Source organism: Oenanthe melanoleuca, chromosome 5 (genome assembly GCF_029582105.1).
Source record: "Oenanthe melanoleuca isolate GR-GAL-2019-014 chromosome 5, OMel1.0, whole genome shotgun sequence".
In the NCBI taxonomy this organism is placed as follows: Eukaryota; Metazoa; Chordata; class Aves; order Passeriformes; family Muscicapidae; genus Oenanthe; species Oenanthe melanoleuca.
The window spans coordinates 48,740,172-48,763,571 of NC_079339.1; the positions used below are offsets into that span (position 1 = coordinate 48,740,172).

At 39.3% G+C, this 23,400-nt stretch overlaps 2 protein-coding genes across 5 annotated transcripts in view; one reads left to right on the plus strand and one right to left on the minus strand.

The window, feature by feature from the left end:
• The first annotated feature begins 43 nt into the window (after positions 1 to 43).
• On the plus strand, positions 44 to 15,974 carry CCNK (cyclin K). 3 transcript variants are annotated; one of them, XM_056494225.1, is made up of 12 exons: positions 102 to 247; positions 888 to 994; positions 1,975 to 2,241; positions 3,241 to 3,322; positions 3,912 to 4,043; positions 4,626 to 4,731; positions 4,861 to 4,918; positions 6,149 to 6,318; positions 7,240 to 7,523; positions 11,507 to 11,540; positions 12,578 to 12,652; positions 14,645 to 15,974. In XM_056494225.1, exons 3-12 carry the CDS (start codon positions 2,045 to 2,047, stop codon positions 15,265 to 15,267), a joined length of 1,761 nt encoding a protein of 586 aa, XP_056350200.1. In that variant the 5' UTR covers positions 102 to 247; positions 888 to 994; positions 1,975 to 2,044; the 3' UTR covers positions 15,268 to 15,974. The 3 variants fall into 3 exon arrangements, with proteins under 3 accessions (XP_056350199.1, XP_056350200.1, XP_056350201.1); XM_056494224.1 differs by lacking the exon at positions 888 to 994 and having other exon boundaries at positions 44 to 247; XM_056494226.1 differs by lacking the exons at positions 102 to 247; positions 888 to 994 and adding an exon at positions 345 to 470.
• The window catches only part of CCDC85C (coiled-coil domain containing 85C), a 109,221-nt gene continuing 101,519 nt past the window's right edge, over positions 15,699 to 23,400 (minus strand). For both annotated transcript variants that reach the window (XM_056494229.1, XM_056494228.1), the window contains 2 exons: positions 21,364 to 21,462; positions 15,699 to 19,785 (listed from right to left, as the gene is read on the minus strand). In XM_056494229.1, the coding sequence (XP_056350204.1) occupies positions 19,696 to 19,785; positions 21,364 to 21,462 (189 nt within the window). In that variant the 3' untranslated portion in view covers positions 15,699 to 19,695. The remainder of the gene's footprint in view (positions 19,786 to 21,363; positions 21,463 to 23,400) is intronic.

Here is a 23,400-nt window from a genome sequence, read left to right on the forward strand (position 1 = left end):
TACGGCGGCATGTCGGCCTCCTGGCGCGGTCAGCAGCCGCTGACGCACAGGGATTGGGCGGGAGGCGGGGGGGCGCCGCCGCTTCCCATTGGCGGGGCCTCCGGCCTCGCGCGCTGCGCCGTTGCGACGTGATGACGCAGCGCGCGGCCTGGCCTGGCTCCCAAGATGGCGGCGCGCAGGGCGCGGAGGCCGCGCTGTCGTTGAGAGGCCCCGCGCTCCGGTGCGGCTCCCGCTCCCCGCGAGCCCTGTGAGTGCGCGGGGCCCGCCCGGGCCGCCGGCCGCCGAATGGGGAAGGGGGGGAGGGAGCGGGGAGACCGCGGTGGGGAGCGAGCGCCTCCCCGGGCACCGGCAGCCCCGTCTGCGGCGGGCGGGCGGGCGGGAGGATAGGCGGGCGGGTCTGAGGAGAGTTGAGCATCCTTAGCCGGGCTGGGGCTGCGAGGGCGGAGCCGCGGCCGGCGGGTTCGTCTCAGGTAAGGTGTAAAAAAGCCGCGATCGAGCTCTGGAACTCTCCTCCAGTTTAATGGGGTGCGTAAAAAGGCAGGGGAAACTTGTTATTTCCGGGCGTTGCGATCTGAATTGGGACGTTTGAGATGGTTCGTTTAAGATGTTTGCGGGTGATAATTTTCGTTCTTGGTTCTGTATTCGGAAATGCTTTCGCTCCTTTATAGAAGCAGAGCTCGTCGCTTCAGGCGCTTTTACTGTTAATTGGCTTTTAAACACTTTAGAAGTTAGGAAGCAAAATATCTTGTAAGGAAGAAGAATCATTGCAGTTATTAAAAATAGCGCCTTTCTAGTAAATGTGATGGGAATTGTGTGGTTGTGGCCTGGCGCGCTTTTGTTGACTCTGGAAATAGTTTTTAGTAGCCATTTACTTTTTCTTGTGACAGAATTTAGATCTGTCTGTGATCGATACTGCGAGTTGTGAAGGTGATTCCAAAACCACCGTGAGGCAAAGACAGTTTCCTTTATTCTGAAAAAGAGAAACTTTTTGAAGGTGAGCGAGGTGCTGAATGTAGGCATGGTTCTGTGGCCGTTCATGTGATCTTCCTTCCCTTTTCGGAAGGGAAACGTCTCGAAAAGTAATAGCTGATTTTAAGAGTTTTAAGTGTGGGTCTTCCTGTGACTATCTTGCTTAGAGCGAATATATTGCATCATATGGTAATCGCTGTCTGTTATGCAAACCTTTGCAGGTGACTGCAGTAATCTGTGCGTGGTATCTGTAGTTGGTTGAATTGGAGTACGAGCAATTTTGTGCGTGAAAGAAACAAGGCAGCAGGTGTTCATTCTGTAAACTGAGGCATGACTGAACATCTGTCATAATTCAAACACCAGAAAGGTGCCTGCAGAGCTTTGTGGTCTGCAACCAACACAAAGTGTTGGTTGGCAAGTAGGAGACTCTTGGAATGTATTCGGTTGCCTTGTTTGGGTTGTGTTAATCTTGGTATGTGAAAGAACATTGATACTTTTTTTTCTTTAAGTAATACAATACTGGTCACTTTACAAAGCTTCTGCCAAGTGGTTGCTGCTCGTGGTGTCCCTGGGAGCAGGCAGGAATTTAAGTGGTAATTCAGGCTCACCTCACCAGTGCCTTTCCTACTTACCAAGAGTCAGCTAATTCCCCCAACTTTACAAATCTTTCTGCAGCCATCACTGAATTGTTTTTTCCTACTTCTATGGACAAAGTAGATAGAAGTTGTTCTAATGAGAAATGGCAGATATTGTTGGAGATGTATTCTTGAAGTTTCCTTGTTAAACAGGTAATAGCAAGGATAACCTATGGCTTTTTCTTTGATTGTATTTGCAATATATGGGGAGGATAAAGGCAAAGTTCTTTATTACTTGTTTTTGAGCGTAGGAAAAAGTTCATTCCAACCAGCAAGGCTAAGCACTATTCCTTTTTATTCCTCTTTGAACAGGAACTGGAGGGGTCAGTTCTCTCCATTTCTAAAGAATTCCTTTTTTATTTTCTTCAAGGTCCTGAAGTGACATTCTGAAGACTTCGTTTTTGAAAATTTAAAAAGCAAAAACAGTTCTGTTTTGATAAATGAAGGAGAATAAAGAAAATTCCAGCCCTTCTGTAAACTTGGCAAACCTGGACCATACAAAGCCATGCTGGTACTGGGATAAGAAAGATTTGGCACACACACCATCACAGCTTGAAGGGCTTGATCCAGCTACAGAGGCACGGTACCGCAGGGAAGGGGCCAGATTCATATTTGATGTGGGAACACGTTTAGGGCTGTATCCTTTAAACTCGTGTTGGTATGAAGTGTCTTTGTGAATAGTGAGTTTTCAGAATAAAACGTACAGGAAATGTGACATACTCAGCTGTTCAGATGTTTAATTGTTAATCAAAAATGTATCTGTTTACATGTCTTTTGATGTAATGTGTTTCTATACAATTTCTATCCATTCATTGGATAGACAAAGTTCTGATTTGGGGATAGGGAAGTAAGGTGATACAAACTTTCCAATTAAGAGTAACTTTTGTGAGTTATGAAACTAAGTGTTTCACTATAAGAATCTACATGACATCTCAAATTTTGACTTTTTCCTTCAGTTTTCTAGAGTGTGCCTTTGAGGCTTCTAATCTCTGCCTCCCCAGTTGTCATCTTAGGTGGCTGTTTTTTTGTGTCATTGGTTTGGGATTTACAGCTTTGTGTGTAAGTTCTCCCGACTGTCCCACTTCCTCACAGATGGCCACTTAAATTTTCCTATATTTGTATGCTTTCTTTAATCTCCTTAGTTCCTTCTTTCATAAAGCATGGTTTTTTGTTTTTACTTTTCTTAAAGTGAAGAATAGGGAGCATGTTCAGATTTTATTTGTACTTGTAGGTGTGAATAGTAACTTTCTTCCAAACAAGCACTTGAATGTTAAGTGATAATTGTTCTGTTCCTTTGTGTACCTGCTGCTAGATTTAACCTTCTGTGAAGCAGGTATGGTGCAACACTGGGATGACCTTGTGTGCATCCTCTTGTAAGTACAATCAGGACTTTGCACACTTACAACAAATGCTTTAGATATCAGCCTCATCTGGGCCTGATCATTGTATTTACACAGCTTTAAGGGCTTTTGTGCCTTTTTTTTTTCCCTAGAGCTCCTGTTTTACTTGCAGTGTTTTCTAACTGGTCACTGAACAGCTAATTACTTTAAATACTTGATAAAGCAGAATCCATAGTGCATGTTTGGTTTTAAATTTGTTTTATGTGCTGTTTGAAAGTCCTTAATCTGCACCACAGACATTATGACACTCTAGCAACTGGAATAATTTATTTCCATCGGTTTTATATGTTTCATTCCTTCAAACAGTTCCCAAGATATGTAAGTATTTAGAATATTGATGACTTTATTTAATGATTGCACTAGGCAGGGACTGTTTGAAATGGTGAGTAGTCACTTGGGTACTACTACTGCTATTCACTACAGAAAAATGGAAAATTAGCATCTTGTCTTTTAATTATTACAGCTTAAAATTCGTTGTTCTTTCCTGTTTACACATTTCTGTTTATGCTTAGAAATGTATTGATACTGCAGTTATGACTTGCTGATACTGTTCTTTAGGAGTAGCAGCTGTAGTGCTGGCACTTCTGTATTAGCTGAAAGAAAAAAAGAAGTGTAGCACAGTTTTAAAACTGCTTGACAGACAACATTGAACCGGCACAAATTGTGCTTTGGATTTCTGACCTTGAAATGAAGTTGTATAAAATAGACAGTCCTCCAAATTTTGTATTTTTCCTCTGAGAAAATAAAAGTTTAACACTGTATTAAAATTAAGAATTAGTGTGCTCACTAAGTCTTTTCTGGGAGACTTCTACAGAACTGTTAATGGAAACTGACAGTGCCTTTATAACACTACATTTTATTGCATATCTAGGAAGACCACTTTTTGAAAGTACTTGCCTTTTTTTAGGTGACAGGAGCCTGCTGTCTGTTCCTAGCAGGAAAGGTTGAAGAAACACCCAAGAAATGTAAAGACATAATTAAAACAGCTCGTAGCTTGCTAAATGATGTACAGTTTGGGCAGTTTGGAGATGACCCAAAGGTAAAAATACTCTTGTTGAAATTGATTTCATCCTGTTGTATTATAGTAAAGCAAAACACATTCAATAGAGCATTGAGTGATTTTTCAGTTGTTCTAAATTAAATTAGATATTCAGCATACATTTATGGCTCTTCTGGGTAATGTGATTGGTGGCTATGAAAGTAATTATTCCTAATACAAGTACCTTTGGGAGCTTACTGGAATAATTGTTTTCTTTAAAAGTTTGCATTTTATTTCATATAAATTCTGATACTATTTTGCAACTTAAAATAAATTTAAGTCATTTTAGTCAGAGCAAGAAATGTTACCAAGATGTAAGTCATAAATCATCTGAATGGGATTTTAGGAAGTAATTAATCGTGAATCTTAAATAAGAGAACTAGATCTCAGAAGTATTAAGAAGGTTCTTGTTAACAGTATTGACTTAGCAAAACTATGCTTTTCTTATAATTTTCTTACTTTAAATAGCAGAAAGACTTGAAACTTTTGAGTGAAAGGTGTAGAGCTTGTATTTTTGTTGTGATTTTGTATTTTTGAGTCAAAGAAGGAATAATACTGTGGTTACCTTGTAACTCTCTATAGGAAGAAGTGATGGTACTTGAAAGAATCTTACTACAAACAATAAAGTTTGATTTGCAAGTGGAACATCCATACCAATTTCTTCTCAAGTATGCCAAACAACTCAAAGGTAAAATATTGCAGGGTGAGCTATTAATGCCTGTTACTGTTTTCTAGAACTTAATATATGAACACTGCAACTTCCAGCTGTTTATCCCTTCTAATTTAATATTTTAATATTTTTCTGATAATTTTTCAGGAGACAAAAATAAAATTCAAAAACTCGTTCAAATGGCGTGGACATTTGTCAATGACAGGTAAGATACACCTAGGAAACATTCTGAAAGTGAAATAGTTACTGTTGCTTACTTTGTTCTGGTGCTGGATATTTTTTTGACAAATATTTGATTTTTTTTTCTGCTTGTTACATGTTTTCTTCCTCATATTCCTCAGTTTTTCTTTCCATCATTATCATGATAGTTCCATTGAGCACAGAATCTGGAATGAGTATGAAGTATACCAGTAAGGCCTCTGCAATGTTGTGGTATTAATTTAGTGCTGCATTAAAAAGAAACATACTGTTTGAAAGGGCCAAACCAAATTCTAAATCTCCAGGATATAAACTGGCTTCTTTCCAAATCTGCAGTATATGGTACACTCTAAAAATAAAAAAAAAAAAGCCACTTCTCAATTCCATCATGTTCATCAAAATATTTTTAATGTGATATTTTGGTAATAGTGAAGTAGCCATTAAATTCACTGAGGAATACAGTTTTTAGCACTGGATTTACAATTTCTCGAATAATGAACTTGTAAGAATCACATCAATTAATGGGAGTGCATGTAAAAACACTTCTCATGTGGTATTGAAAAAAAAAAAAAAAACTTGACACACTTTAGTCCTGTTTAGGAGATTCTATGGAGCTGGGCAAGTTATTTCATTAAGGATTTAAGTATTACATTTTATTTCCATAGCAAACCTTTAAGGAAATGTGTAAGTGGTCTGACTGTCCAGAAGTTGTGAATACATGGCATTCAGTCATGGCTACAGCAGTAGAACTTCATAAAAAGCCATGTGCATTTTGAATTGTATGCCTGATTTTCCTTAGCCCTGTGTGGGTTCAGATTCTGTAGATACCACCTAAACTCTCCAAATTAATTTGATCAAAATTAATGTGGATCTCAAGAGATGTTTACTTCAGCTGCTGTCAGTCTTGCAGGTGATGATCTTACAGGTAGAACAAAATTATGGCATGACTGACACTGTTAAGTCTGTCAAACTACTGTAATTTATCCATCAAAGTTTGGACACCATTGTACTTGGAATTAGATAATGTTTAATATTTAAAAAACCTAACAAAATGCGCTTCAGGAAAACACTGGTATGAAGTTGGTGGGGTCGTTTCAAATCATGAATAATAATTATCTCTGAACTGTGGTGGGATTTTATACCCTGTTAATTATAGCTGTACAAGTGTACATTAAAGTGCACTTGGACAATCAGGTAATCTCCAGGGTTGTTTTGTTTTGTTTATTTTCTCTTGCAGTCTCTGCACTACACTGTCCCTGCAGTGGGAGCCTGAGATCATAGCTGTTGCAGTTATGTACTTAGCAGGCCGTTTGTGTAAGTTTGAAATACAGGAATGGACATCAAAACCAATGTACAGACGATGGTGGGAGCAGTTTGTCCAAGATGTTCCTGTTGATGTTTTGGAAGGTATGAAAACTGTTTCCCACAACATTTTTTGTAACTGTGTGGCCTAGGCCATATGTAAATGCAAATAGCTTTTTATCTAGGTTTCAGTCTAAGTAATCTTGTGTCGAGTATGTAACTCAAGTCGAATGTGCTGTGCCCTAATCAGGTTTTAAATTGACCTGGCTTAGATTAGAAGCAAATTTAATCATCATGATTAGTCTTTTGTTCAGTGTTGGCTTTACAATTTGTATAGTTTTATGACACATCTAATTAGCCTGAATTATCATGATGTGTTTTCTATTTTTTTAATGATTATCCACTCCCCATTTTAAGTAAGTGTTTCTGCAAACACTGGAACTAATGGACCCTGATTTCCAGTGGTTTTCCCATTGATAATTGATCACTTTGACCAAATTATGCTAGGATAGAGGGTTTTTTGTGATGTATCATGAATGATGAACAGATTATAGGGGACTTTTAGCTTGTAAAGTGTTGGAAGAAGAATTTAGTACTGGTCCTTTGCTTAGTTTCCTAAAACTTTTTTGACTGGCCTAACTAGGCGTGTATGTTTTAACATGTAATCTTCTTCCACTTGGTTGCTTGCTGTATTATTGTCCTGTGAGTGTGGTTACCTGGCTCCTCCTGCACACATTAATGACATATAATATGTTATTACCAAGACATTGTTCTTCTTCTGAAAGGTGTGCATATACATGTACATATTACTCAGGATAGGCAGAAGAAACTCAGAAATGCATGTATAAGTTGAAAATTAATCTGCTTTTTAAAAATTATTTTATTTATTATAATGATGAATAATATTTGCAACAAATTTTTCCAAAGTTGATGTCCAGTAAAAATCAGAGTTGATAATTGTGTTAAATATACAGTTGTACATTATAAGGTTGTAATACTTTGGAATGTTCTTTCTTTATTATTAAGATATTTGTCATCAGATCCTGGACCTGTACTCACAGGGAAAACAGCAAATGCCTCATCATACTCCTCATCAGTTGCAGCAGCCACCATCTCTTCAGTCTACACCCCAGGCACCTACAGTTCAGCAGTCACAGCAATCCCAAAGTTCAGAGCAATCCCAGACACAGCAGCAAAAAGAGTCGCAGCAGTCAGCACAGCAACAGCAGCAGCAGCAGCAAACACAAGCACAGCAACCTAAAAAGCCCTCTCCCCAGTCAAGTCCTCCTAGACAGATTAAAAGGCCAGCAGTAAGTTGAACTTTAACTTGGATTTTGTTTTCAGGCTAATCTGATGCCCATTTGATTTGAAGGCCACAACATGTAACAGACTTGTATTTGCTTTAAGAATGAGCCTTGTAATTAATCTTATGTAGTTGATTTTTCTTGGTATGTGGCAACTTTAATGCAGAACAGTTCTAGCATATGACATTCTTATTCCACTTGAGCCAAAAGCCATGGGGAGGCTTTTAAGTCAACATGAGCTATTCAGGTTCTCAGTGTTTGTGGTTCTGGGCTATCAGACTATTTTGTTTTCTCTGTTAAGCAGGTTTAATTTAGGGAGGGTTTCTTACTCTGCACCTGGATGTAGAGATGTGCACAATGCTGATGAGGACATTATTTGACTCTCTGATTACTAATGTTAAGAAAATAGTGACTTCTAAAATTATGTCAAAATTCTTGGAAAAAAAGTCTTTTAAAATAATCCTTTAACAGTAGCAGCCTATATGCCATTATACTTTATAGCCTCACTTTGTGTCCATTATATGACATCATAATTGAAAATAAAAAGCTACATTAGCAGTTGAATACTGTCACAAGTACCGTGAACACTTTCCAACAGCCATCAAGTTCAAATGAAGCTTTCAGATTTTCATCTATACTTTTGTTTTGTTTTTTTCACTTATAAGTTAACAAAAAAAAGTTACCCAAGTCTTCTTTCATGTGTACTTAGCAAGAGGAGTGTTTTCGAAGTACGGTCTTTGGAACAAGTCCATTTAGGCTATACATTTTGTTCTAACTTCTGCTCTAACTTGTAATTAATACATGCCCAAACTAGAGGGCAGACATCAGGGGAAAAAAGCAAAACAACAAACTAAAAAAAACAAACCAAAAACTAGGAGTAAGCAAGCAGCAAATATTGGAATGAAATGGAATTGAATGAGTGAACCATCTTCTTGATGACAGATTCCCAAAAAAGACAAAAGTGTAGCTCTGTAAAACATTGATCTTGTAAGTGCAAGATAGAGCTTACTAGAGGAAAAGACCTGCACTGAAATTTTTAGTTGTTGCACTGAACTTTTAGCATTGTTCAGGATAGAAAGGTGATAATGATTAGCCTGAAAAGTGTGAGAGTTCTTTACAGGTATTATGTATTTATTTTCATACTTTTTATGCCATCAGCAGAAATTTTTATTGAGTTGTTAGACCTATAGGATCTCTTACTATTTTTGTTCAGCAAAAATGCCTGGGATAGTTTTGGCACATCAGAAACTGTTAATAACAATTTTTGTCTTTCCTATGTGTACCATCTAAGTGGTTACAAATGCTTGTTCATTCCTGTAAAGGATCTACCACTGCAGTACTACTGATTTTGCCCCATCCCATATGTTAATGAAGTATCTCGTGGAAAAAAGTGATGCTTTTACATGAATAGTATCTGCTGTTCTTCAACAGTTGCCTCTGGTCAAGCCATCAGTGAAACTAACCTTTTCCTGAAATTAGTTTGAGGTCCATCACCTAATAACCAAAGAAAGAAGTAGTAGATATGCTATAAGCAGCCACAACAAATAAAAAGCAAAGGGTGACTCAAAGGACTTTTGTAGGAATACAGCACAAGCAGCATGAATTTGAGAAAAGTAAATGTGGTGATCCAAAATTGTTCTTTATCCAGAAAGCAGTCTGGAAGAACAAGATGTGTGGTGTTTGAAAGATTTACTTGGTCCTTCTAAAATGTCCTTGAGTTAGATGTACCATAAACCTTACTTAAAATCTTTGCTTGGTTCTATAAATAGAGTATTGCATGACTTCTACTTTGGTTTGTGCAGAACAGAAATACACTTTGTTCCTGGAGGCCAGATTTTCAATTTACATGAACTCTTATAACTCCCATTACCTTCTACTGAGCCAAGATGTTTTCAAGCAGCTGAGGCATTGGCCCATGACTTACAGACCCGTATCAGATGTCTAAAGCATCAGCACATCCTCTACATCTCTAGTGGTGAAGAGCACTCAAATTTTCAGTTGATTTCACTAAAAATATACTGGTGAATCGTTAGATGGAAATAGTATTTTCATTTGGATTAAACTAGAAATTGTTAGGGGGAGCAATTTTATTGCTCATAGAAACAGCAGTAAAGGAACAGTTCCATTGTATAGATTCAGCTGAAGGTATTAAATAGCCTTCAGTGTGACAGTAGATAATGTTGATAATTTATTATTATTTATGACCCTCAGATGTTCTGGCTGGACAAACTGCAGTGTAATGACCAAATAAATGCTCATCTATTTTAGCAGCTGCCATTATTAGAGAATTGTTGCTGCTTGATTTTTTTTTTTTTTTCTTTGGCATAAATGCAGTTTAAATTGATATTTGTTTTTTCTGTCATGAGTTATTTTGCTCCAGTTTCTTGTTCTACTGTAATGGTGTACCTTGATGTTGTTCTTTGAATATTGCTCCGTATTAACAAATGCCCAGTAATTGAATTACTTGTCACCTGAAGTGATCAACTGACTTGACAAAATTAAGTAATTTTTGGAAAAGATCCAACAAGTTGTGATTTGCTTCTATTTGAAAGTGCAAGGAGAACTGATACAGTTTTACAGGCATGGAATTTACAGGCATGGAATTTACCACTAGAAAGTCAAGAAAAGAAGTAAAAAAAAGTAAAATGAAAGCAGCAGATGAGTCCATGAGAGTCACTAAGAAAAAAGTATGTGTGTTTGAAATGGTAAGATAAAGATTGTCCTTAAAAAGAAGGAAAGCAGCTGGAAGGTGTCTGGAAAATTGAAATGATTAGCAAAGGAATATAAGACTGAGGTTACCTCAAGCAGGCAAAATTTAGACAGGAAAAATTTTAAGAATACCCATCAGAATTAAGGAAAAGTACTGTTCAAGTTGGATTGAAGTGTGTCCATTCTTGCTGTGGAAAGTGAAATGAAGGAAACAGAGGAACAGTTTGTACAGGTATTTAAACAGTTATTTAAAAAACATTTTCATTGAAAAGACAGAGAAGCTATTTACTGTGACCCTCTGACCTTCATCTTTCATTCTAAATGTAGTTGTACTTAAAATTTCATTGAAGTACTCTGCTTTTCTCAGAAACCCTCAAATAGTCATCTCAGTGGAACTGTGTAATCTGGAAGATTTTTTTTATTCCCTTATCTGCGGTTGTTTAAAAACTACAACAAAACAACAACCAACAAAGAAACAAGAAAAAACCCAACCAAAAACTTGTGATTGGAAGGATGATACGAGGGTTTGTGGGTTTTTTTCAGTGTGCATACATTTTTTTCCTGGCATAACATTTGGATTTTATACAATGCTTTCCGTCTGAAGGCTTCTGAAATGTTTTACGCTGCCCTCCTGTCCTGGTAAATAAAGCATAAGAGCCTGAAGTGATTTTGGCAAAGGTTGAGTGACAGGTCAATGCAGAATTGGGAACAGAGACCAAGCCTCTTGTTTTCAGCTCAGTGAGCAGTGAACTGGCCCATGACATATGTGCAGTGGATGATAAATACGTTAAATGAGATGTAATACTCAATAGTGGGAACAGCAGGAAATGCTGCATATAAAATACCTGCTATTTTTCCAGTCTTTTCATTCTGCTAGTTAAGCTGGGCTTTCCCAGTGTGATTCGACTTTGTTCAGTGTTTGTCTTGCATTTGTTGTAAGAAACTATAAAAGCATTTAGGTTGGAAAAGATCTTAAAGATCATCAACTCCAGTCATTAATGCAGCACTGTCAAGTCCACCACTGAATCAAGTCCCCAAGTGCCACATCTGCACATCTTCTGAATACCTACAGGGGAGGTGATAGAAGCACTTCCATGGGCAGCCTGTTCCAATGCCTGACCACCCTTTCCATGAAGAAATTTTACCTCATATCTAATCTAAACCTCCCTCGGCACAACTTGAGGCTGATTCTTCTTGTCCTGTCTCTTTGTTACTTGGGAGAAGAGCTGACTGCAATTGTCTTATTTTTTTATTTATTTATTTTCTTTTTTTTCAAACAGGCTGTATCTCCAAAAGAAGAAACAAAGGCAGCAGGTAAATATTAATATTCTATTCATGTTGCTTCCATTTTACTGCTTAAACCCAATAAGTAATTTGCTGACATGCACTTAGTTTGTTTGCTTACAGGCTTGGCAGTTCTAAACTATTTTGAACCTGATAATTACCTTAAATATATACTATAACTGTTTTTAAAATGTTCTTAACTGCAAAACTTGAAATAAGTTGAGTATAACCGTGCCCAAAGAGTCCCTTAATAGAGTCTATTCAGTGGAAGTCTTGCTAAACTAGTCAGCTCTCAGTGTCTAACTCCATGCATCATTTGGGAGTAGTTCCTCAGCAAGCTGTGAGGCCTTGAAGTGACTGAAGGTACCATGTCATTAAATAGCTGCACTACCAGTAAGTGGCTGGTAATCAGCAATGTTTATAATTGGTTGTTGGCATGGCTGCCACTAAACAGCATTTTGTGTCAATAGTGTAGGGAAAGAAATGGAGGCTCACCACAGTGATCATATCTGGTTCTTTTGTTTGTTTGGAAATTTTTCTTTGTTTTGCTTGTTTGGAGCAAAGCAGTTCAGGATAGCTAGGATGTACTTCTTAAGGAAGTCTGGCACTTATTCCCCTGTCTGCAGATAGATTTTAGACAGCTGTCTTTTCTTCTTCCTCTCTCCTGTCCAATTGCCATTTTATTTGGTTTCTGACACACGTTTCCCTAGCAGAGCGTAGGTCAGCTTCTGAGAGCTGTTCCAACTACTTACAAGTCAAAGTTTTGGGCTAGAAAACATATACTTGTTCTTCTTCATTTACATACTGTTACTGGGACAGTTTGTCTCTAGTTACAAAGTCACTTCAATTTGTAGGCATATGTTCTTTTGGAAGATTTATATATGATACTTGATGCCACTTTATTTACACAAAGGTGTTAATTTTAGGTATTTTTATTAAACATACCTAATAAATAGGATTTCCTCTGTACTTTGCGATGTGATAATGTGATTAGCATGAGACCAGAGTTGGAATTTGGAAAACACTGTAGAGCAATAACCAATCTCAAACTGATAAATGTTTTTTAGAACCACCGCCACCATCTAAAATTCCTAAAATTGAAACTTCACATCCACCAATACCTCCTGCACATCCACCTCCAGGTAAGCTTTTATTTTCTTCAAACACATTTGTCCTTGTTGTTCACTTCATTGCTTTTCATTTGGGTGGTGGTAGGTAATGGTGTGGGGACAGGGGTTTGTTGCCTTGATTAGTCAGCCTGGCAAGTAAAAATACAAGGTTGATGAGCTCTGAAGGGAATTATATCATAGTAGCACAGGCTTTTCCAGACAGAAGTAAAAAACTTACGATGGAAACAAGACTACTAGGTGGATAAAGGCAGAACAAAGCTGCCAACAGTTAAAGGCCTAGAAAACTAAAACTAATAGCAGGCTAAAAGGGACCTCTTGATCTCAAAATGATGGTAGATGCCATATTAGATTACTAGAGCAGCTTTCAGCTGTCCTGTAGAAGTTTTCTTTGCTGTACCTCAAAAGAGGGCTTTTTTCTAAATTAATACTGCACACATGCTGTATGTTTGCAAAATAAACTTTAATGTTGTAAAAATGTGCTTCCAGTGCCTCGATGCATTAGCTGTCTTCCAGTGACCCTTAAATGTGGCATAAATATTTCACAGATCATAGTCCATAATGTAACTGTAAGATGACAGCTTCTAAAAGGAACTAGAAGAGAGAAAAGCGGTGCCCTGAAATATTGTGGGACAATTTTTCTCATTTGGTAAAATCTAATTGAGAATTAATTTCTGAATACCATGCTCATTATTCCTTCTGTTGCTAAATTTTTAACGCACATCTTGCATCCAGAATGATTCTGAAAATGAGCAAATGAGGAAATTATTGCCTGCTGCAATTCAGGAGCCAGAAGTCACTGAAATCCTGAGTACCACAGCCAGCATACCCACTTTGTGTGATTTAATTATGTGGCTTTCCTAGGGGGCAGTTTTACTGTTAAAATCCCGCGTAGGCAGGTAATGAATTTATTTCCCTAGTTACCTGAAATTTTTCTCTTTGTTTATACAAGGATGTAATTGTCCAAGCACTGAAACATTATCAAAATAAAGGGCAGCTCTGTGGAAAAGTCAGGTGAAAACCAAGAATGCATCTTTACCAAGTGGACTAGGAGTAGGATTTATCTCAAATTCTGTTTGACAGCGACAGTGTAGTATGCAGCTTTTCTTACTGAACAGTGTTGTAGATGCTTATATATACAAGCAAGATGAATGTCAAGATGTCCCAAATTTTTTGTTGGTCATTTTAATAGTCTCTCTGACCATACAGAGAGGTTGCTGTTAGGTTAGTCATCTTAGTGGTATTACTTACTTTATAGTATCTGCATTAAGAGGGGAAAACAAGCAATTCATATTTAAAGAGAAGACAGCTTAAAGCATGTTCTTTCCAGAAGTGGCTAAATATAATTCTGTAAAATGCTGACCTTTTTATGAACTTCTCCAGAGTCTCAGGTACAGAGTTCACTGAAATTATCAGTGGGACAAAGCTGATCAGATATCATGTCCTTCTTACTTATGCTTTGGTTTTCTTTTTCTCTTTCTTTGGTAACAGATTTAGAATTGAGTGTTAAAGACTTGAGACTTTGGCCTGTGTTCTCAAATAATGTTTCTCAATATGGGGAGCAGGTGAAGTGCAGAGAGTAATCCCTGGCCACCTCGTGGGTTATCAAAGAGGTAGAAAGGAGGCCTGGACTAAAGAAGGTGGAAGCACTGAACTAAAGATTTTTGGTATCGTGAATCCTATGACTTCTTAAATCCACTAGTTGTGATTCCATCCATCCAGTCTGTTAATTCTGCTGATTGTATAACAATATTTAAATTATAAAAAATAGTAATAAGAAAGATGAATTTAACTTTTAGAATGGGAAAAGTTGACCCTGAAGCTTTGATAGGCAGCTTGCTTGGTTTCTAGTGACCTGAGAGGGCCTGACTGGATACCATATGGCATTCAGAGACTTAAGAGAATTGAGTTCTTTTTTGCTAATTTAACTGGAGGAAAAATATGAAGTATTCAGAAGCTGTTCTTGCCAGTATCCTTCAAAAAAATAAATCAAATTTTCTTTTCCAGAGCGTAAGCCTCCTTTGACAACAGCAGTTTCAATGGGAGAACCAGAGCAATCTACTACTGTGGACTCAGTAGATATGCCAAAGGTCCAGATTCCTCCCCCTGCTCATCCAGCCCCAGTACATCAACCTCCACCTCTGCCACATCGTCCCCCACCCCCACCCCCTACCAGTTATATTACAGGGATGTCTACTACAAATTCTTACATGTCAGGGGAGGGTTATCAAAGTCTCCAGTCAATGATGAAAACAGAAGGACCAACATACGGAGCTTTACCGCCAGCCTATGGACCACCAGCTCATCTACCATATCATCCTCATGTCTACCCTCCCAACCCTCCACCACCAGTCCCACCTCCACCCCCTGCCTCTTTCCCCCCACCCAATATTCCACCTCCTACTCCTGGATATCCTCCTCCGCCTACATACAACCCTAATTTCCCACCTCCAAGACTGCCTCCAACTCATGCAGTACCACCTCATCCACCTCCAGGGCTGGGAATGCCACCAGCTAGTTACCCCCCTCCTACTGTTCCCCCAGGTGGACAGCCACCTGTACCACCTCCAATTCCACCACCTGGTATGCCACCTGTAGCAGGACTTGGACGTGCTACATGGATGAGATAGCATGAGGTAATTTGCACGATAGACCTTTATGTTGATTAGGCAGGAGTAGATAGCCAAAACCTACATTGTAAAGATGAAGAGGAGGGTAATCTGTATAATTTAGATGAAGAAATGAAATTAAATGAAAATTTAGCTGATCTGTTTGCAGTATGGTTTATGGTGAGTTATATAGGCTTCTAGATTTTAATCAGCTTTGCAGTATCTATTCTAACTTTATACATTTGACTTAAGTTTAAATTGTCTTGACTTATTCCAGCACTGGATTACTTTGTACTAGCAAAACCAGCCATATTGGCTCAATTATATCAGTAAGAAGAAAATTTCCTTCTAGAAATCAGTGCCTATTTTTAAGTATCAAAATAGCCAGATACTATGATATTTGATCTATAGTAAGAAACTTCATTTTTAATAATAAGTAAAACAACACGATGTCAAGCATAAAAGCTGCTTTATTTAAGAGAGATTCTGAATGCTAGCTGACTGGAATAATTTTGAGGTGTTTGCCTTGCTGATAGTTTTGGTTTGGAATGTACTGGTATCTTAAAATATTGTATGTTTACACCTATTTGCAAATTCCTGTACATAATATATATATTTTCTAAGTGTGAAAGTCTGAATGTAACAGCCTACTGTGATGTACATCATAGTTATAAATGGGACTACTTTGTTCACTCTACCCAAATAAAATTGGTTCTGAATTTAGTGAATTTCCAGGTTTTTCATATTAGTTCAGTGGTCATAACTATGGTTACTCCAAGATTCTTACTCCAAGGTATTTCAGCAGTGGTCTCCCAAATCTTACTCATCAGTTTATTTAAAAAGAATGTATTTTATTTTATTCAGCTAGAAGTATACACTATCACAATCAATCTCTTACTTCATTTTTACTAAAATATTTCAAATGAATGTTTTACACACATTATCAAAAAAACTGTACTAATACTTTCCTTCCCCAAAAAAGCCAGAGTGGTTCAATAATAGGTAAAAACGCGTGCTAAGGTCTAAAGAATTTTGCTATATACACAACAGCAGGTGCTAACTTTTCCAGTTCTTTGTAAATCATATACAGAAAATATAGCAGGGCTGTAAGATCACAGGTTTAACAGAAATCAAACTTTAAACTGATTTCTAAAGCAGCACAAATAGACTTTTCCCACATTATGAAAAATATACAATTTTATCACTTTACAGTCATGCACTTTGAAAAAGATCAGTAGTACTCTTCCCCCCCAGTTTCTAGAAAGATAAAAGGTCACTTTAACACTGATTTCATTTAATATCTAATATTTGGATAAAAATGTGCCATTCTCAAACAAGGTTGTGCTCAGCAGTCTTATCAAGGTGCAAAGAGCCAACTGGAGCTGGTTACACTGCAGCATTTCAGGAACTGTTAGGGGAATGCTGCTTACTCCAGTCACTCCAACAAAAGTCAAGGATGTGATTTTACTTTCCTTAAGCAAGCAAAGTCCATTTGTAAACAGTGGATGCTTTCTTTGCCAGAGGATTGCAGAACCCAGGGCTTCAATCTTGATGAAATTATATTGGGGTATTGCCCCAAATATATTAATTTAATGGCCACTATTTCAAGGGATGCTCCCCTCCAACTAAATGTACAAAACTCCTCAAGTAGTTTTCACTGAATACTGAGCGCATAGGTAAGTGAATTTAAATATGCATATAAAATATCTATTTAGACAGCTGAAAATTCAGCACCCAAGTCATCCTGTAAAGTCATTGAGCATCATTTTACCCCAGGAAGACATTTTATAGCTCAAATGGAGCTAAGTATGAAGATTGGCAAGCCTAAAAACCCCTAAACAATAACGCCCCAAGGTACAGAACTGTCATGTTCTTCTTCAAAATCAGTGATGCACATCTTACACTGATGATAAATAAAATCTTAAAAAGAGTATGAAGTTTGTTCAGCTGAACTGCTGCTACCCTATAAACTGGCTCTTCAGGATTTGCAGGGCTAATTGACCTCAATTGCAGCACTGTTTCCCTTGTAGGTGAGATCTGCAGGTGGAACAAAACAAGCTTTGCTTGAAGTAATTTAATAGATTTTGAGAGAGATTTGAGAGCAGGGAGTATTTGAGTGGGAATTACATAGTGGTGAGACTAGTAATCTGATGAGTATAGCTCTTGTCTTGTTGAGAGGACCTGCTAATAGCCTCATATAGCAAGCCTGTCATGAACACAGTTAACTCTCTCCAAGTGCTGGCAACATTTCTGTTGCTTTAGTTGAAATTCACTGACATAAATCAACCTTGTTCCAAATATACTTGAAACTCACTGCTTAATCCAGCAATCAGATGCCACCAAAGTTAAAATGGGCTTTCAAGCAGATAGATTAAAGTAACCCTCAGTTTGACCTTAGATGTTAAGGAGTAATGATGCTCCACTTTACATCACCTTTTCTGGTACAAAAATCTCAATGTATAAATTGTACAGGAGGAAGACAAGTAATCACCAATGGTGTCTAGAAACTGGAGGTCAAAATAAAAAGCAAGGAGGAGAGGAAATCCAAAATCCTCAAAGATACTCGAGACAGAATGGATTTTTCTACACTTCATGGGATGTAAATACTATTAGACTGAGAGCTATCTAGCTCAGTGTTCACTGACTGAGCAGTAGTAAGAAATAATCTACTGGTGGGTGTGTGAGTGAGAGTACGCACTTGTGTTTTGGGGGTGGTTCTTGGTTGGTTATTTTTAAATAACCTACTCAACTGTTACATTTCTGTTTCTGCAAAGAATAATGAAGTGGTGCTTACTTGTACTGGTTATTGTATGTTTTGGTTGTATTCCTTCTCTATTTTTTTACTGGTTACAGGTTTCAGCTCTGACACTCCAAATTCTTCAGCCAGGCAGCTGTAGTTTATTGTACACCACGGGACCAATCACCTTTCATAAGTTGACACATGGCTTCCTTGGTACTGTATCAGTGTTCCATGGAATACATGGAATACGTACCACAAGTCAAGAACTCAAGTGGTAGAACAAATTAATTTAGAGGAAGAACCTGTCCAGCTACTACAGCTGTCTGTAGCTGTGACTGATTCTTGTAGAGAACAAAAAGAAAGTAATGGTGTTTGAGGTCATTACATCCTCCAACTAATCACTAAAATCAATGAAACTTTTGAAGAGGAGGTTTTGATCTTTTCACATGCCTGTCTTTAAAATTATTTTACACCAATGAGTTCTCATAATGAAGCCCACTTCCTTGGACTATTGGGAAAGAACATCTAATGAAATACAGGGACAGCTGCTGTAACAACTTGGAAAAGGAGGGAGTCAAATTCTTACAACTACACAGGCAGCTACTCCACAATAGAAAAATGTAACTCCCATTATTTTATATACAACTATTTTTAAGAAGGAAAAACCCACTTGTTTTGGTTCATTAACAAAAATAAAGCTTGAATGGCAGGAAGTAGTCTCACCTGACAGTTCGTCTTTATGGAGTTTTTATTCAGCTCTGCAAGGTTGTTGTTTGGTTACCTTATACAGGAACCAGTATAGGTGAGGGATCCAGCAAGAACATTTAAAAAACCCACCCAAACCTTCCTTGTGTGAAAGATGAGCTGCTTTTGAAGATCCTGTGAAAGCCATGAGCACTGTCAGGATAGCAGTTTCTGCTGAATTATTTCAGTGAAAGCTTTACAAGAAAAGTGTTGCCATTTTGTAGGGAATACTGTTGTGTGGCTAAGTGACTTCATTCACATTACGACTGCAGAAATCTCGTGTCATTTGATCATGAAAAATTGTTCATTAACACCTGATACAGAGTCTTAAGCCTTTATGTACACCTGTGTGATGAGTACCACCATACAGTGTAGGGCAGTACAAGTGCTTTTAGCTTGCCACTCAGTATTTTACACAGAACCTTGTGAAAACAGTTGCATGTCATTCTTCAAAATAAGGACCTCCAGAAAAAGTGTTAGCAGCTCATGAGCTTGGCAGGCAGTAAGCCAATGAATTTGAATTGCATTTTCCGTGGCTGCCTGGAGCCACTACCTGGCTATGAATCACTGACAAGCGGGTGGACAGGAGCAATACAAACGGTGACTTCTCCTCAGGTTAAGGGTTCTTCTTGTTCCTCTCAGAAATTCTCTTCAGTTAGTCAATTCTACAAACAGACCATTACAACAAAGCAGGTTTGAACTACAATAAAAATTATGCAAGTCTGGCATTATTGGATGGTTACCCGGTGAACAGTAGCTCCAGAGCACCACAGCCTGGAAATCAGGCCTTTAGCTGCCATATTTACACTATTGTTACAAAAAAAAAGCTGGGGGAAAAAAAAAGGAAAAAGGAAACCCTGAAAAAACTCAACCCCAACTCCCAAAGAACAGGCACCCAGAAACACTGAGCTCTGCCTCTTTAGTCTTCACAGAATCCATCACTTCCAGTTGCCAGGATGGTGTTCCTACAATGGACCCTTGAACTGGTTTCCTGACAGGTGTTGCCTGATGGAGGGTTTGGAGCTCGCAGCATCACCCAGCTTTCGCCAGACAACCTGCAAGAAAAAAAAAAATGGGTTTGGGGAGAGAAAGACAGGATTTATCTTTTTTTAACAAAAGGTACAAAGCCACTGAGGAACAGCAGAATTTTTTTAATTGCAGTCTGAAAGCCAGAACCAGCCCTTTCCTGGAGGTGGGCTGCAGTTCTCAGCAGGGACACTGGATGGCATCTTTGCACCAGTTTCCAAGGAAAAGAAACATTGATGCCTTTTTCTAATTAGTCCCTCTTGAAATTAGAACCGTTTTTGCCTGGGGTAATAGTCTAAAACAAATACACTAGATTCAGAACATAAGTTCAATGGTAGGTCAACCCTGCTATGCTTACAGAAAAGATGCTGCCATGAACAGAAAAGATAATGAAAAAAGATCATTTGTAAAATTATATATACATGACTTTCTAAAAACATACATTTTATCACTCTAGGGCCACTATTTAAATAAAAAATAAACTGCAAAAAACTTTATAGCTGCCTTGAATCTACATTAAGTGAATATTTAAAGAGAAAACAGCTGATAGACAAATAGAGATGAGTCAGTTTGGGAGGATAAATTTACAGTATTTTACCTTTCCCCCAGCGTAGCTACAAGGGACTGGGAAATTAGGCAGACAAAATATCCTAAAAAGCAGGCTTTCATTAACTCTGGTCTTGCCTTTGCTTATAGAGATCTAGCAACCAAAGAAGGGCCTCAGCCCTTGCCAAGGAAGCTCACAGTGATTCAGTTCAGCAAGCTGCGCTTGTGCTCACACCCTCTTTTTAGGGTTAAGGTGGTTTCAGAATTTACACTGAGCATTAGGCCACTCTCAGTTGCTGGAAAGCACTAAATGATGCCACCTGGGCTGACCTCTTATGTGGACTTCAAAAAGAAGGTTCATAAGCATCCTCCTCCCTGCTCTGGGCAACTGAACAGCACATCCCCAGCTGCAGGTGACAGGCAGCTCAGGCTGTGTTCCAGCAGAAATCTCAAACTGTTGAAAGCCAGAGCAATGCCGTGACAGCTGACACTGCAGAGCAGAGGTTGGGTACAAGCACTCACTGTACAGGATGTGGCCACCTCAGTTAACAGTGTGGTTGCCCAAAATGCCTCTGGTGTTAACAGCATCCCACATATCATGATGCTGTTCAATGACTTCAGACAAGACTCTCCCTCTCACATTCCCATGTGGTTTAGGCTCAAACCCATTCAAGCTGTACAACTTTAAACATGGCAAGCAAATGTTGCTTAGCCCAAACCCACTCCTTAAGAGCACAGGTGGAGACAATTACTAACAGGACTCTCCTAGAACTGGAGAGCCCCTTGCACATCTCTGGTCAGCTAGACCAGCTACTCCACAGCCAGGAAGGCAGCAAAGTGGGAGCTATCTACTGAGCAAAGGCTGCTCTGTGCAGTGAACAAGGCATTCAGATCCCCCAAAGCAGTGATCAGCAGAGCCTCCACTCTTCCCTTGTGCCTACGGACCTCACAAGGCTTACATTCAGCAGATCTCTGTTCCTCCATACTTTTAACAAAAGACCCCCTTTTAGAACCTTGGGGTTCTAAAAGGAACCCAAACATTTTCTGGGAGGAGTTCTTACATTGCACATTTCACGAACAATCGCCTTCTCCTTTTCACTTAGGTCTTCTTCATAGTTGTCTTGCATTTGCCTGTCCAAATTTTCATGGACCTCAAGGACCTACAAAAAAACAATATTACAAAACCATTATGTTCCTCAGATAATTATTTGTGTCCCTAAGAACATCATTAACAAGTTTTTAAATTGGCAGGATTCACAAAGCCTCAAGACAAGCAAAGACAAGCATGACATCAAGTTGGCACCTCCATCCTCCCTGTTCCTCTGCCATGTCCTGCCTCTGTCCCACCACCTGCATGGTGTGGCTGCTGCCACAATCCTGGGAACCACTGGCAGCAGGTTGCTTGTGCCTACAAGTGCATTTCTTCCAGGAAGGTCACTGGTAGTCCAACCTTCCAGGCAGCATCCCAGCAAGCACAGTGTTGTCCCTCACCATGTGCTGCCCATACCCCAAACCTCAGAGCAGCTCAAGTGGGAGCCAGCTCTAGCCTGCCACATCCCACTGTCCTGGCCACCCCCACAGAGCTCCTCAGGGAGAAAGTGCTGGCTGCCTTGATCACAGTGAGGAGACTGCCTGGGCTAAAGGCAGCCTCCACTTCCAGCTGGAAGCACTGACCCAAGGGATACCACCCCCCTGTTGCACCCATATGCATTCCACAGTTCTCCAGACAGGCACATCACACAAGGTGGGCACAGCACAGCACAGCAGCCTCCAGGTTTTACTGTTGCCTCTGTGCTGATTTGCACACCTCACCCAGGGCTTCACCACAGATGAGCCAGGTGGTCAGCTCAGTGTGCAGGGTCAGACATCCTGCAACCACCCAACGCCATCAGACAGCACGTGGTCTCATCCACCACGATGCATCCATGCATATATGCAGGTGTACAACAGGTGTAGTCGTATGAATAAATATTCCTGTACATCCCAGGGAGGTACAGAGCCAGATGCTGTGCTAGGATGGGTTTCAGCCTTTGCTGAGGTGTATATACAGCACTGGCTGCTCCACAAAATGGGATACCAGGGAAGATCATCCCCACTGCAATACAGCACTGCAATCCTGCTGTACTCAAAATGAGTTACAACCAAAAATAGGTCATTCTCCTAGGGCCTGTAGCCTACTTGGGACCAGTCTTTGCACAGATAGGAATTATCCACATCCATTCTAAGAAGAGAGGGATGCAAAAAACATGTATGTGCTGACAAAGAGAGCATCTATTTTCTGCTAAAGAGAAGGGAATTAATTATTGATCCAGCTGGACTCGCACATTGAACCTGCTTGTCTGGAGCCCGTGTGCTTCTGACACTGGCTGCAAAGGCAGCAGCCTGCAGGATCACATCCTGGCATGGAGCACCAGGCTGCCTGGCAGCTAAACATGGGCTATGCCCACAGGGCAGGTGTCAAGGAAACCATGGGGTAGATTAGTTACAGATCACATCAACCCCAGCCTCTGCTTTCAACAGCCATCCATCTTGCAGGCACAAGAGTCTCAGTGGACTAAAATAAGCTGTTTTTTGCAATTTGTGCTTAAACTAAACCCACGTTCCTTAGTCTAGGAGGTGTGAAAAGGTGGCATAGCATATTTCTTTCAGTGGCAATGTCTTTTAACAGTGTTAACCAGGCAGAGTTGGAGTTGAAAGATGATCAGATGGAAGTTATGTTTGTATTTAATTTCTGAATCTCATTTACTCTGGAAATAATCCTGCTTCCCAGGCTCAACCCATGTCTGGCTAGGCACTTTGTAAAGATGTGTTAGCATCTTGGGTATGGGAAAATGGAATTCATAGTGACAAAACATAACACCCTATCCAGGAAAGGCATCTTGGAAGAAAATACACTCTGAAGAGTGAAATAACCTCCTGAAGAAAGACAGGAAGGCCTTTTTTAGTGCTGATTGAGCCCCAGCTATTCTCAGATCTGCCAGATGCCTCCTCAGCTGTTTAGAAGGACCAGGTTAATGTTCCTCCAGTTACACCACTGGGGAATACAGACATGCCTTCACATCAGCTATCTATGGATCAGCTAAAGTTCAAGGACTGTG

Coding starts and splice junctions, on each gene's coding strand:
- CCNK (XM_056494224.1), top strand. CDS start 2,045: ATGAAGGAGAATAAAGAAAATTCCAGCCCTTCTGTAAACTTGGCAAAC. Junction 2,242..3,240: donor GTGGGAACACGTTTAGGGCT/GTATCCTTTAAA, acceptor TCTGCACCACAG/ACATTATGACACTCTAGCAA. Junction 6,319..7,239: donor TCCTGTTGATGTTTTGGAAG/GTATGAAAACTG, acceptor TTTATTATTAAG/ATATTTGTCATCAGATCCTG.